Raw genomic sequence first — 14874 nt, forward strand, 5'->3', positions numbered from 1 at the left:
ATTAGAATTTTTGAACGGTCTCACTTTTTTTTTTAATGTTGTGTAGCTCTAGAATAATTTCAGAGACAGTGTGGGATTCCCTTGAACTACACAGGTTTTTCTACAAATTTTGTCCCCCTTTCTCTATTTAAGTGTTAAATTTGTTGCAAGAAGAATGGTAATGATCTATGTATCTTGTCCGGGCCTTCGGTTTTCTGAGGGCCATTCCAACTCTACAGTGGGGTCCTCTTTTGGTGACAGCAGTGACTTTGTTACACTGCAGTACCAGCAGGGCTACACTGACAGAAGATGACGCTGACTACATTGCCAATGTAGCACCTTTGCTCATCTTTCTTAATGGTAGCAACATTTTTGATACGTTGCACCTACTCTAGCAAGACTTTCTTAAACATTACCTTAGCAAACCGGTGCATATTAGTCCCCCTACTGTAACAGAATAACCAGAGTGAATCCTGAGGAATTCCCTCTTGGACTAAAATGAGTGAAAGTTGCTAATAAAAAAAGATTTTTAACTGGATGCTTTAAACCACTCGTTTTGTATTGGGGGGTGTGTGTGTTTGAGAGGTGTCCTTTTATTTGTGGATCCCTCAACTTTACCTGCAGCAATGCAGGTGTGCTGAAATTGAAATTGCTATGTACAGATTCCTATGTGGTATATTCAGGGCAGGAGAGATTTATTGTATTTTACACCCCCCACATGCACTCCTCCTGCTGCTGAGAAAGAAGCTGTTTTCTGTGAACTGGGAAAGTGTTTTGGGCTCTGGGTTCAGAACAACCGTGTTTCTTCACAGAACAAAAATGGAGTACACCCCATGCTGCCGTGTGTTTGTATAGCATCATGTCTTTAGGCTGCTAGATCTGAAAATAAGAGTTGAAGTGCTTAGTGTTTCAGGCTGGCTGGGACACTGGAAGCCAGTTTTCTACAATTAGTTGGCATGTGTGTTATATCAACGAACAGAGAATGTATTTGGTGGTGTGTGCCTTAACATCCTTCAGTTTCCTGTATCCAAAAGTCAAGTTTTTCTGTACAGTAGCACATCTTCCATCTCCCTTGGAGTATCCATCTTTTGTAAAGTCTGGATGTTCCTTTTTGTCAGAAACTGTTTCTGACCTTTCAAATTTTGCTCTGCCTCGCATCAGAGGTCTAAGACCTGTAATGAAACTTCTCTTCTGGACTGCTGCAGTTCTGACTGATACTCATCTTTCATTCCTTCCGAATGGATCAGAATGTTTCTTTTCTCAAAATGAGTTGTATTACTCTTGCCCCACTCCTCTTTTCAATTTTCTATTTTCCAAGAGCTGTGTGGTTTTTGCGCGCATTTGTACATACTACATTTAAAAATAACAACTTTTCATCAGTCTGTTTTCTAGCTAACATTAAAGACCAAATGATTAGCTACATTTTAGCTTATAGCCATCAGTTAAACGTTTTCATCCCTTCTTGTTAAAAGCCATTTTTCTTGCTGGTTTTGCCTTAAAACATCATTTGGTGGACGGATTATACTGTAAGTCAAGTATTGCAGTGGTAGATGCTTGTCTGGCAAAAATGAATGTCTTTGCTGTGTTGCTAAACAGGCTCTCAAAGTAACTGTATTAGGAATAAATATAAATTAAGAAAATTTACGTCTGTGAGACTTCTTTAAAAAGTCAACCAATCATTTGTATAGTGCTTAGTGATTTTTAAAAAAAAACCCCATGTGTACTTTTGAACCTTGTAGGTTTCCAAACCACTGTATCTATTCTTTGTGTCTTTCACCATGTAGACTCTGTCTCTGAGATTCGGTAGCTTTCTAACACTGCTCTAACACAGAAAAAGTACCTAGTTTTTAAAAAATAAATGCTCACTCCAACACGAGGGCCATACATACCACGGTGTAAAACTGAGTGTTGAGCACTTACAGGTAAAAAGCCTTTGAGACTGGAAAACCAGTTTACAATTGCAATTTAAAACTAGATTCACAAGTTTAATATTGCAGGGCAAAAACCTTTGTTTGGCAAAAGACTTACGAATTTAAATCCTATATTTAAAAAAAATAGTAGTTTTTCCATCTTGTTCCTCACAGTCCTAGAGCAGGGTTTGCCTTGAGTTCAGATTATTGGTCACTTGTGCATTTGTAAAAAAAAAAACCAAATTTTATCTGAGAAGGGTCTATCAGACTCTAGGTTTTAGTATGTTTTTGGGGGGAGTGAGTCTGATAAGATGCTAATGCTAAATGCTGAACTGTTGCTGTAGGAGTTCTGTTTTTTTTTTATTTTTATAACTTGGAGCAAGCCACTTTAACTTTCAATTTTGAGTGATTTAGTGTATCTTTCCTGCATCTTCTCTGTAGGCTATTTGATCATCTCCAGTGTTTCACCTCACTGTCTTGTTTAGCAGGAGCAGCCTTTCAGTGCTTGTTCCAACTGTGTAAAGATACTACTTCACCCTTTCTCATCACTTGATTTTGTGCTCCTTCTGAGAGGGTTTGCCCAAAAATCACTTTGATTTATTATTTGACAAATGGAGTCGTTTTGCTGTGTGGATTTCACTGACAACTAAACAATGCACACCTGTCTCCAAGGATTTTGTTTTTCTGTCTTTACTTAAACTGTAGCAGCAGGCTGAAGTAAAATACATCTGTCTCTGCATATGGTGGTGTGCCTGATAAAAAAACTTCTGTGACTGCCTTCAATTTGTAGAACTTCAAGTAGAACTTCAGCTAGGGCAGAGATCCTCCCCCTGAACAGTATCTGACTACCTATCATTTTCTTCCTGAATAGCAACAAGTTTTCTTTAAATGGACTAGCATTTAAATGTATTTAAAATTCTCTTAAAAACTTGATGTGCAATATTTTCCTTCAAGCACCTATTTCTTCCAAATATTTTTCAAGAAAATTAGCAGAAGAAGTGTTGAATTCTGATGGACTCAAACACAGTAACTTGTTGCTCAATTGATGCTGTTCCTGTAAACACACCTGACATCAAGCATGTCAAATTGGAGACCAGTCTAAGATTTTTAATAAAAAGTGCAAGTTAGGTACAGAACCTTGAAAAACAGGTTATTTGCTATTAGTGGTCATTGTGAGAGAGGGCAGATAAAGATTTAGCTGTTTCCCATTTGATGGTGTGAAGCACTTCAGTACTGCATCTTTTGCTGTATTCCCATAAGAGATCTAAGGATAGGAGTTTTGAACGGTCTCTGCTTGCAGAATCAGGATTTGCTATTTCCTTTTTTGTAGGACTTCCAAATACCACTGAATAGACAATTTCTCTTGTTTTAAGAGAGATTGTAACATACTCCTGCTGTTTTAATGGATAAAAAGACACAGATTTTCAGGGTTTTTTTCCTTCTTGGAATCCTAATAAAAAGTAAAAGTCCAGCAAAATGCTGATATATGGCTTGCTCGGTACAAATTTTGCTGAAGCTAAACTGCCTTTTATATATTACTGGGTGTAATTCCAGGAAATCTAGGGTATTACTGGTTTAAGATAATGAAGTCTCATCTGCTGACTTATGTTATTTTGTTTAGTTATATTTTTTTTGGTACATAAATTCAGCATTGCTTTTTGCTTTTACTCTGGAGTAATGTTGAATGAATTCAGAAAAGTGACTTAACTTTTTGGTAATTGTATGTGCAAATTGCATCATTTCCAAGTTGTTGTTAACTTGACAATGAAATGAACTTTACTCTTTTCTTGAAACTGATTTGTAATTGCTTCTGACATGAATCAGTGTGTTCCACGCACGTAAGGGTGTTCCCATCCTATCTGCATGTACCCAGATTTTGTCCACCAGCTTCTGTAACTTTCTAGACCTGTGTGCATACACAGGGAATAGTAATACTATTTTAGAGACTTTTGACTCAAGTTAAAGGTAGTCCAATGAAATTTATCAAATAGCAACATGTTCACAAGGAAATTATTAATGGCATGACTTCAGCATTTTGGAGTTAAAGTGTCAAAACTTCACCTTAGGTGGGTTATCAGTGATGGCAACACTAGTGCCTTTGTATAACAGCATGAGTAAACAGGTATATAAATAAAAATGTCTCTGAAATTCCTCCTTAAGTAATATTAAATCTTTAAAAGTAGCCTATTCCTGAATTTTGACCCCAGTCTTTTCCATATGATTACACCACTTGTTTCCTTAGAACAGTTACAATTCTATATTCCAGATTCATAACCATTGCATTTTCACTATGGTTTTCTGTGGTTAACTCCTACTATCATCTGTATCTCTAAATACTGGGGTTTTTTTAAGAACTTTGAAAATGAAACTGAAAAGTTTGTTATAAATACAATTTTCTTCTGAAGCTGCAAAAGCCATGCATCCACCAGAGCTTAGTAAAATAGGCATTTCAGTTGATATTAGTTTGGGAAAAGTATGACTTAGACTTGTGGGTTATTGAGACTTCACAAAACTGAGACTATTTTCCTTAAGCAAAAGTTGATGTGTTTGATACCAGTGTTTGAATAGGGATTAGGATAACTTAGAAAATGAAGAGAGTGAGATCCTAATTTTCTGGACTTCAGCAGATGTTGAATGATATGCTCTTTCTGCTTTAGAATGATTTTTTTTGTTGCTGTTCACACTTGTAAAATACTTACACTTATGCCTGGTTGTTAAAACTAGTACTGGAATCATGTGCATTCTGCATGGTGAGTTGGACTTTATCAATAAATATTTAATTGTTTTAAAATTGTGCCAGAAATCGTGTGCTACCATAGTGTGCAAACATGTTTTGAACCTTTTTGTTTGTTGTCTTCCAGTTGTTTTGAGTAAGGTTTTTTAATACGCTTTCTTAATTTTAAGAAATTAATTTCTTTTAAATGAAATTTTAAATTAATTTAGTAGATGAATTTAAATTAATTCTACATTTTAAGTTAGAACATTTTGGCAGAGCTTGTGTTACCATTGGGCAGTTGTGGCTTTGTAGAGTATCTACATGAAAAGTCCCCTCTTTTAATTGATTAAATGGTCTGATCTCCAAAATGCGGTGTAGCAAAGTTCCTACTAGGTTGGTGTGTGCCCTTTCCTTAGGCATGGGTGGGTTTTTGATTGGTTTTTTTTGTTGGGTTTTTTTCTTCTTCCCTGGTAAAACTGCTTGGACTCATCTAGCTTAATTTTCCGTCATTGTAGTGGCCTTGGGAATTGATGACTTTATCAGCACTTTGTTTCAAGTCTGTGCTTCACCTTTGCTTCTGCATTTTCATGGATATTTGAGGATTATCCTATGAGATTGTCTCCTTTTCTTGTCCTGCCTTTTCCTGCCTTTTTTAGTTTTGAGTTCTGTTTGTTGTTTTTTTTTTTCTTTTTTTTTTTTTTTTTTTTTTTTTTCTTTTTTGAGGGCATTTCAGAAAGTGTGTTTTAGGGCCTGTAATGCTGGTGTTTGGCTGCAAGCCTGAACAGCTGATTTCTCTGGAATACTGGTGGGATCTGGGCATTTTCTCTGTTTCATGTAGGCCCTGCTCAGTTATGGGTAGCTTTTGTATCCCCATGCAGGGAAGATACTGACCTCAGCACCTTATTGTTATTCTTTGTCTGAAAGCACGGCAAAGGTGTTGTGTTTTCCATGTGGTCCAGCATCATCTGTGGTTTCTGTCAACCCTGTCACATACATGCTTGGTATTCAGTGTCCTGTATTAAGCCTTGTCTGCTTGTTTTGTTCTGAACCCAATGACTGTGATATAAGTGCATCCACTAAGAGGTTGCTGGGCTTCAGAAACATTTGTGTGAAAAGGTGTGTGTTCAGCAGCTTTCAGAGTTGGTGTCTCTCTGTTTGGAATATGATATTGAGGAAACAGGGACAGTTTCCCTGTTGAGTTTCTTACCTCTTTGCTGGTCTGACAGAAGAGGTAGGCTCAGGAGTCAGTAGCTGGTTCTTGAGGCATTGCTGATCACACACGATGCTTTTCCTTCAGCTTGTACCAATTCTTCTCAAGACTGAATGCTCGAATGTCCTGAGTCTGAGGGTTCGTTCCTGTGAGAATGAAGTGTTGCTATTTTGTAGCACATGGAGGGATGTTCCTAGAAAACCAGTATGGTTCACTGCAGCCTATTTGCTAGGATCAGATAGTTTCCATATAGACAGTAATTCGTGTTTTATTCTGAAAGGTGAGTAAATGTCTGTTGTCTTAATCCAGAAATGAGAAAAGAATGGGATCCTGACTGTAGGCTAGAAAGTGTCTAAAGAAACTTATGTGTCCCACCTGAACACGTGCTGATTTCCTTGCTAAGTAGTGAGTATTGATATATTTTCCCTGCTTTATAAACACTGTCATAAATTGCTGCTTTGCCTCCTTTGAGAGCTGTTGCATTGCTGGTGCTACCAGGTGCTCTTGCAGTAAAACTAACTTGAAATAAATACTTCGTAGCTAATTTGAAAATTGATCACTTGATAAGACATTGAAGTCTTATTGACTTAAGGATTTTGATTGCACACTCTGCATATGTATTAGTTTAAAGTCCATTTTGGTGCCAGGTGGCTTTTCAGCCCAGGCTGGCAGTTTCCTTGCATGTTGCAGATTAGACATTGTCAAAGGCAGACTTTTGGCAGTAGAACCCAAAATCAAGAGTTCAGTCCATAGTATGCAGTGCAGGTTAGTACACTAATTTTTGAAGTTGCCTTCTCACAGTTTAGGGCACAGTTCATACTACTTAATCCAGTCTAACTGAACTGCCACAGATAGACATGGACCTGTTCCTACTGTCTTTTTTGGTTTTCTCACTACAGATCTAATGTAGCCAGGATAAGTTCCTGGGACTTTTTTTTTTTTTTCTTTTTTTTTCTTTTTTTTTTGTTTTTTTGTTTTTTTGTTTTTTTGTTTTTTTTTTTTGAGGACTAAGTGTTCAGTAGTGGTACAGTTCCTAAAAGGAAATTATTATATGCCTTTGCATATTGAGATAAACACAGATTAAGACTTTCAGATCTACTACTTAGATGTTATTTTGAGGTTTTCTTTTCTTTGCCTCTTGGGTGACAGCGGCAATCTATTCTATATGTTCTTGTTACCTGTAGAAAGAAATACACTAATAACACCATAAACAGCGTAATGGGGAATCACTCTGTGCTGCTCTACTGAGATCAGGATTCAGGTCCTCCATGCCACTTCTACCAGTGTATTACTGGATGGTTTTGGGCTTTGGGCCAGGTACTGTCAGTTCTGTTACATCCCAGTTTTTCTGTGTTAGGATCTCTAGAGATGATGAATCAGGTGGACAAACCTTTGCAGGACTAATCTTCCTCCTCTGCCTTCCCAAAAACTTGATTTTGTTAGTGAGAAATCTTTGTGCGTATCCTTAATGAAACAGATTGCAAGAGTAGCAGTGAGCTCAGTGTACTGGAAAGTCCGTCAGCTCTCTGCATACTTCTCACCATTGTCTTAAGCTATGCCTTTGTCTCTTGTGTGAGTATGTATGATCTTGGTATCACATGATTTGTGAGCTGCCTGGCCCAGCCTTGACAGCTTTTGGCTTGGTCATAGGTAGAACTTTCTACAGTGGCCTCTAGGGCACCAGTCCTATGGAGAAGACTGAAATGGATTGCAACTGTTATATATCCACAAGGTCCTATTTGTCTTTATGGTCATTTGAAGTTTTGTTTCAGTCCAGTATCACAAAATTTCTGATACAGCAGTTGGCTAAAATGTAATTTTCATAGCTGACCAGACAATTGAAAGGTTTTTTCCTATATTTACTGACTAAAGAAGACTTTGAAGGTTTATTTTTGGGAAAGACTTCTAAAAAGAGCAAACTCACACCAGAATACTGCATTCTTGGTAGCTACTACTTGCAATTCTTGTTGTCAGTATTCTTTTACAATTAATTGTCTCTAGTATATACTCTAGGATTAAAAATTCTAGCAAGTTTTATGTGAAAGTTTTACGTTGAATGTCTTAGATGTTTTGATGTAAAGAACTAATCCAATTAGGATTAGTTCACAACCATTCAGGTTGGGGGTGGGTTTTGTTAATGTAGCTGGTGCTGTGTTGCGTTTTAAGGTATTAATAAAAAGAATTAATGCCGCTTACAGTTTTTATGACATTTTTCTTCCTGTTCACTGATGTCTCAGAATGACCAGGCAGAGAAGCTCAGATGGCTTGTACCTGGATGCTCCAGTTAGCAATGGGTAGTAAACTTTAAAACTGGAGTTGTCTCCTCATTTATGAGGAGGGGGAATTTAAGGAAGTGAGGTCTTCAGAGAAGCAGATTAGTATTTTCTTGTGAGTCAAGATGACCAAATCTTTGTCTCTCAAAACAAGAATTGCCCTGCCTCTTTGTGGTGTTATGTCTGAAATAATCTATATGCATCTTCCTGAGAAAATACTGTGTGATAGTTTGAAAAACAAATAATTTTTTCATATCCACTTTACAGTTGGCTTTTTGAAGGGCTTTATATGCAATGGTCTGAACACAAGAAAGATGAAACAAGGATTTCTCGTGTGGGACTTGCCCTGTACTGGGAGTAGTGTTTGTTCAAGAGCAGAAATTCTTTGCCCAGCTAGAAGCAGTCACAGACATGGTCTTTGGGCTGCGTGGCTGCTGGTGGGAGGTGTCTGGGCTGCCATGATGGTTTTGTTGTCGGTACAGCCTTTGTGCTGGGTCATGTTTTTTCCTGTCACTTAATTTTGTTTTCAGTTTTGTTTCCTCATCTTTGAGGACAGCAGACTAAGTTGTGAGTTCCTGATTGTATCTTTTACTCCTTCCTCACCCATGGGCTCTTTGTCAGGTTATTAGCATTCAGGATGCAATGTTTCAACAGTTGCCTGTTGTCCTAACAGGCTTCTTAAGGTGCCAATGGAAGCTGATTTAAGCTGCTATCGATTTCTTTTATTGCCATTTCCTTGATCTCTAATTTTAGGGTCTCTTCCACTAACTCTTCCCATGTTCGTTGTAATGTAATTGTTAAGTTAAACACTGAGCATTGTAAGTTGGTTTTGGTTTCAGTTTTTTGTTTCGGGTTTTTTGTGGGGATAGGGGTGTGTGTGGTGTGTTTTTAGATGAATCTACTGACACACAACATTAAGTTCATAATTTTAGATGAAAGACAACTTGGACAAAGACTTATTCTTCTGATTGTTCCTTCACTTTTGAATCTTCAGAAATCCCAGTCATGCAAATGAATGATCAGTCCTTAGTGTGTCTTGCAAAGCGTAAGTTCTAGCACAAGATATATGATAATGAAGAATGTGCTACCTCATTGTAATAGTTTAGAAGTTCTTTAATGGAAATTTTCTCTCTGGTGGTTTGTAGTAATGTAGAGCGTGTAAAAGGAGTGTTAAAATCCCTGTTGTGGTGTACCTGCATTCTTGCCAATCTCATACCATATTTTGAGAATCCTGAAGTCACAATCTTATCTGTGATAACACTTGTGAAGTTGTAGAAACTCTGTTAGTCCAGGTGCTTGGCAGTTTGATTATAGTATCATGTGAAACATTTTAAACAGATCCATGATGCTGATTAACTTTGCTGACTTATATGCTGTTCAACTGTAGTCTTTTCCCACTAATATTTGGACTATTTGCATCTTGAGCTCCACCTTTTTTGGTCACTGCAGCCAAGGCTGCATTTGAGCTTTGCATTCCTCACCAGACACTCGTTGTTGGTGAGAACAGCACACCAGCTCCTCTCTCACTTGGAGAGGGAAGTTGCCATTAATGCATGTCAGAAACCATAAACTTTCCAGGTTATTTTTGGTTTAACTACTGTAGATTAAATAGACCAAGGTACATACATTGCTGCAGACGTAGGAACTTTTTCTCTTGAGCAAGTCAGTGTTGGGTACTATATAATATTCTTGTATCTATATATTCCAAGTAGCAATCTTTGGCCACTTAGTTACCTTGGGGATTGCTTTGCATGGGCTTTTGAGATGGGAATTTGTTTTTTCATCCTGGTGTTCTTCACAGCTTTGTGGCAAGGACTCTCCAGGGTTACTTTGTTTTCTGACAGTATTTGTTGTGGGAAGATACTGGCTGTCCAGTGGAGTTCAATGAAATTTGGCAATTCAGTGCTGGTAATGACTGCATATGGAAGAATAAAAAACCCAAAGAACTACCCAAAAAAGAAACCCAAACAACCAACCAAATGAATTGCCAGAAAACCTAACTCAACATAAAACGCTATAGCCAAATCTCTATTTATTATTTAATAAGTAGTAAACATTTTAAAAGTTATATTGTTGCATTAATTATTGCTATCCCAGAAGTGACAAGTTTAGAAAAAAATTTAAAGACATTGTTTTCCCAAGAATCTGTTACTTCTTTTTAGTAATCGCTCTTTAATTCCATTGGCTAACTCTGAGAGATTCCAGTATGTATTTTTCACTCCTCCCTTGTCAAAATTCTCAAGTTGAGCGATCATGGGCTGATATCCAGTGACCTTTCAACACAAATTGTAGGAAGCTGAAGTGGAGTGGTTTTCTCTAGTTTAGACCTTGTAAAGTTGAGAATCGCTTTTATCCTGATGCATTAAATAGCTTTCAGTAACAACTGATAAGGGAATTATGCTCAAATACAAAAAATCAAGTTTTGCTAGAAATTAAAAAGTAGAAATATCAAGATGCTCTTAGTTGCTCTGACCTCATACACAATCTGTTTTGTTTTTCAGATTTTGGATCACTCTTTGATCTGGAACATGACTTGCCAGATGAACTGATCAGCTCCACAGAACTTGGACTCACCAATGGTGGTGACATTAACCAGCTGCAGACCAGCCTTGGCCTGGCACAAGATGCTGCCTCTAAACACAAGCAGCTGTCTGAACTTCTACGGGCTGGTAGCTCCCCAAATCTCAATATGGGGGTCGGTGGCCCTGGCCAAGGCATGGCCAGTCAAACCCAACAGAACAGTCCTGGAATGGGAATGTTGAATAGCATGGTGAAGAGCCCCATGGCACAGGCTGGGTTGACTTCTCCCAATATGGCGATGGGTGCAAGTGGGCCAAACCAGGGTCCTTCTGCTCAATCCACAGCAGCAATGATGCCAACAGTGAACAGCCCAGTTAACCAGCCTGGCATGGGAATGAACACAGGGATGAATGCTGGCATGAATCCTGGCATGTTGGCAGCAGGCAACGGACAGGGGATGATGCAGGGGCAAGTCATGAACGGTTCCATTGGAGCAGGCAGAGGAAGACCCAATATGCCCTACCCAAACCCAGGAATGGGCACTGGCAACTTGTTGGCTGAGACACTGCAGCAAGGCACTCCACAGATGGGAGGGCAGGCTGGACTGAGAGGGCCACAGCCTGGAGCCATGAACAAGGTAAGACAAGCTAAACTTCATTACTTTTCTTCATTGTTGACTTTGTTTTGGAAAATTAATCCTCTGCACTCTGGATTCTATAGGATTTTTACTTTAAGAATCCTGTATGATGGATTAAATAGTTTATATGCTGCTAAAGTGGAATTTGTGATGGTCATAGGAAGCAAAAATTGAATCTTGCACAATAAGCAAGACTATGACTAGATTAAAAAGCCTATTTTGGAAAGCTTGTGACAGTACAGATTATCCATTACACTGAAAAGTAGCTTGATTGTATTTTATTCTGTTTTATGCTTTCTCTGCAACTGTATTTTTCCATCTAATGTGATGCTGGTATTGCAAGTGTGATGGGAATCCATCAGGACCTTTTAGGTGCTGTGGTGCTTCTTTCTGCATGTCAGTTAATGCAAATATTTGTTGTCTGAGATCAGCTGAGTGTTTGTGCTGTGGCAGATGCTGAGAGCTGCTCACAGGTTTGAGCTGACTGCTCTCTCACTGTGTGTGCTGGGTATTCGAGTTAATGGTAGAGAATGAGTGCTTGTGTAGATGTCTGAAGACAATGTTGGGTTATTCAGACTGTTAATCTGACTCAGTTCTAGTTTCAGAATTTGCAGTGGCTTTGTCTACTGGAGACTAAACCAGAAAGTTAAAAAAAAAAATATTTTTAATACTGAGTGGGAAATAAATGTGCTTTTGTAATCCAGGAGGCTGGAAGAAAGTTGTCATAAGTCACCAAAAAGATGAGAGGAGGCCTACTGGTTTAACTAAGGATAAAAGGATGTCTTTAATTTAATTTTTGTCATGCATAATTAGCCATCTTAGAGTAGGAGCCACTTGAGTATTCACCATTTTTTTTAATGTTTTGATCATAAGCCTAGAAAATACTTTGGTATTTTAGTTCGCTTTAAGTGAGTATTTTGTGTTTCTTGACTACTGAGAGGAGAAGTTTTTTTAAGGTGCTTTGCAATACCTAAATCTATCTCTGAATGCCTAAAGTCAGTCCACTTGGAGGACTTGGAATGATAAGTAACAGTTGATTAATATATTTGAAACCTACATAAAAATTATGCTGTGTATTAGTGATTTTGTCATGCTTTAATATATTAAGTGAAACTACTTTTGTGTCTTGTGAACATTAATTATGAAATTATTTGGTCTTAGTTGCTTGCTTAAGCTCAGTGTGCTAACTTTTGAGGGGGGATGTGGGTATATATATATGGCTTTTTTAAAAGTAATGAGTTGATTCTATGGTCGGGTCATTTCAGATATTTTTGCCTGATAGGAAAATTGATACAAAGCTTGATTACTACAGTAGACAATTTATATGCAGCTTACAGTGGTAAGAAATATATATCTGCTTGAAGTATTCTTGCATTGGAATTATATAATACCTCATTCATTATTCCTTGGCTTTAAAAAAAATGATCTTCAGAAAACTGTCTTCAGAGGTCAAAAATTGATGTATTGAGTGTTTGGGCGGAATGCAACTTCATCCTTGCTTATCAGAGCTAAAGTGGAGTTATGCACTATAATAAACTCATTTATCTAAAAGTAAAGAAAGGATGTAAAATGAAGCTTTTGAGTGATTTAGTCTAAAATTAAATTGTCTCCTTTCCTACTTAAATTCCAAAAGTTTACATGTAAATTAAGAACCCTTTATGCTTTTGAGAATATTCAGACCAAACACACAATAACTTCTGGGTTTTATTTCATAGTCTCAGACTCATTAAAAATACTTAGGGTTCTCTAATTGCTGATAAAACAATCTTGAGGCTTTTTGTGTTAAGTTTAGTGGGTGTAGTCCTCATAAAGGAGTTGAAACTGTCGGATGAGAGAGAACAGTCTGAAATGGAGGCTGAAATTCCGGAATGTCTTCAGTTGGTTTGGTTGTTGGCAGGGAGCCTGTGTTTCACTTCATGCAGTAGGCTTAGCTGGGTCTGACAGCAGTAATGTCTGACCGTTTTATCTCCCCACCCATCTGCTTTTGGGTTTTCCCACCTACAAATCTTCAATAAGTAGATGAAAACAGACGACCTTAAGCAGTTGTTTTTAAAAGCCAGTTTTTCTAATTGGTAAATTTAGTAGCATGTTGCTGTTAAAGTGGGAGTTGGTGTAATAACTTCCGTAGGTTTCCTTCATTGCTGCAAAAAATGCACATTATCCAGAAGCTTTCCTTCAGTAGGAAGAAAAAAAAAATTAAGAAAAGATGCTTTGGTTATGATTGTTCAACTTCATGTTAGCTTGCCAAAGGCAGCCCCTTTAGGTGATGGGAGGGTTGCTTCAGAGAGTTCTTCCTCAGTGAAATGGAAGTCTTTTGTGCAATGGTTTGTAGGGAATAACTTAGGGTTCCTGTGACGTTGAGTAATTGCGAGGGAGAATGTTATACTCTTCTAACAGCAAAGGTAAACTCCATGGGGCTAGTCAATTTGGAAAGTGAAATTGGTTATGTTTCTGCTTTGTTCTGTTAGCCTGTGGAGTTACCGAAGTTTTCTTCCTCTCTTCCCAAAACATTGACTAGCAATAGAGTGAGGCACTTGCTTTGCTCATTATCTATGTACTTCTGACCTTCTCTAGTCATGCCGTGTTACTTTTAGGACTTGAAATCCCAAATGTCTCTGTAAATTATTTCTATTCATAAACTTGTTCTGTCACAATCTGATGCTTCCATCCTGTAGTTTTCTGTCCTGATGGTAGCAGTCACCAACTTAAGAAGAAGCAGTTCTGCCTGGATGCTGTCTCTGTGCCAGTTACATGACAGGCTGTGTGGGGAAACTAATCCTGACTGAAGTTGAAACTCAGGTGGTCATTTAAAAAAGAATTAATTTGAATTGTTGTTCAGGTCCAGGTTATACTCATCGTTTTGAAAGTTAGTATCCCTATAGTAGGGAGGGAATTTTTTTAAAGGAGTTGATCTTGCCTTTCAGAGGAGGGTGTGAATCCTACTTTGGTGACAGTACAGACGTAAAAATGCCTGTGGAACTCTGCCCTGAAAGGAAGTGTTAGAATTTTGGAGGGAAAGGAATTGTAACAGGTTTTGTGTTCTTGAATAGTTTTTTGTTTTCTATGTGCTTGGTTTTGTGCAAGTTAAGAGGATAACAGACATGCCTTTTATTCTTGAAATAGTGTTTTGGAAATTGTTTGTAATGCTTGGGGTCCTGTCATGATTGAAGTATTTTTCATGTGTTTTATTTCACTAGATAGTTTTACAGCTTTGATTTAAATGTAAACAGGTAACTTAGTGCAAAACTTGAATTGCCAAAAGCTGATTCATGTTTCTGGTTTTGAATTATTCTTCATTTGGAATTTTATCTAGTTGAAACCATTGTTTTGTTCTTCCATGGGGTTCTGTTGGGAGTGCCTAGTCAGGGTCTTACCTGTCCAGCCTCATATGAAGGAAAGAGGTGTCCAGCCTTGTATGAGGGAAGGAGGGTATTTTGTGTGTAAGTTGCTCTATGCATTTCTGCCATAGCAGTGCTCTACCACAGAGTGAGAGACCTGACCTTCAGGTCACTTATATTTCCTGTCTGATTCAAGAAATGTTCACTTACTCCACTGATGCAGTGGATGTGTAGGCAGTTCAGATTAGTAAGGGCATTACTACTACCTCTGCTATGTGAGCATTTCACTTG

At 37.9% G+C, this 14874-nt stretch overlaps 1 protein-coding gene across 2 annotated transcripts in view; it reads left to right on the top strand.

The window, feature by feature from the left end:
• Nucleotides 1-14874, top strand: part of EP300 (E1A binding protein p300) — a 61695-nt gene that overhangs the window by 4911 nt on the left and 41910 nt on the right. For both annotated transcript variants that reach the window (XM_063154604.1, XM_063154603.1), the window contains one exon: nt 10590-11245. In XM_063154604.1, the coding sequence (XP_063010674.1) occupies nt 10590-11245 (656 nt within the window). The remainder of the gene's footprint in view (nt 1-10589; nt 11246-14874) is intronic.

This window comes from Melospiza melodia, chromosome 4, assembly GCF_035770615.1.
Source record: "Melospiza melodia melodia isolate bMelMel2 chromosome 4, bMelMel2.pri, whole genome shotgun sequence".
NCBI lineage: Eukaryota > Metazoa > Chordata > Aves > Passeriformes > Passerellidae > Melospiza > Melospiza melodia.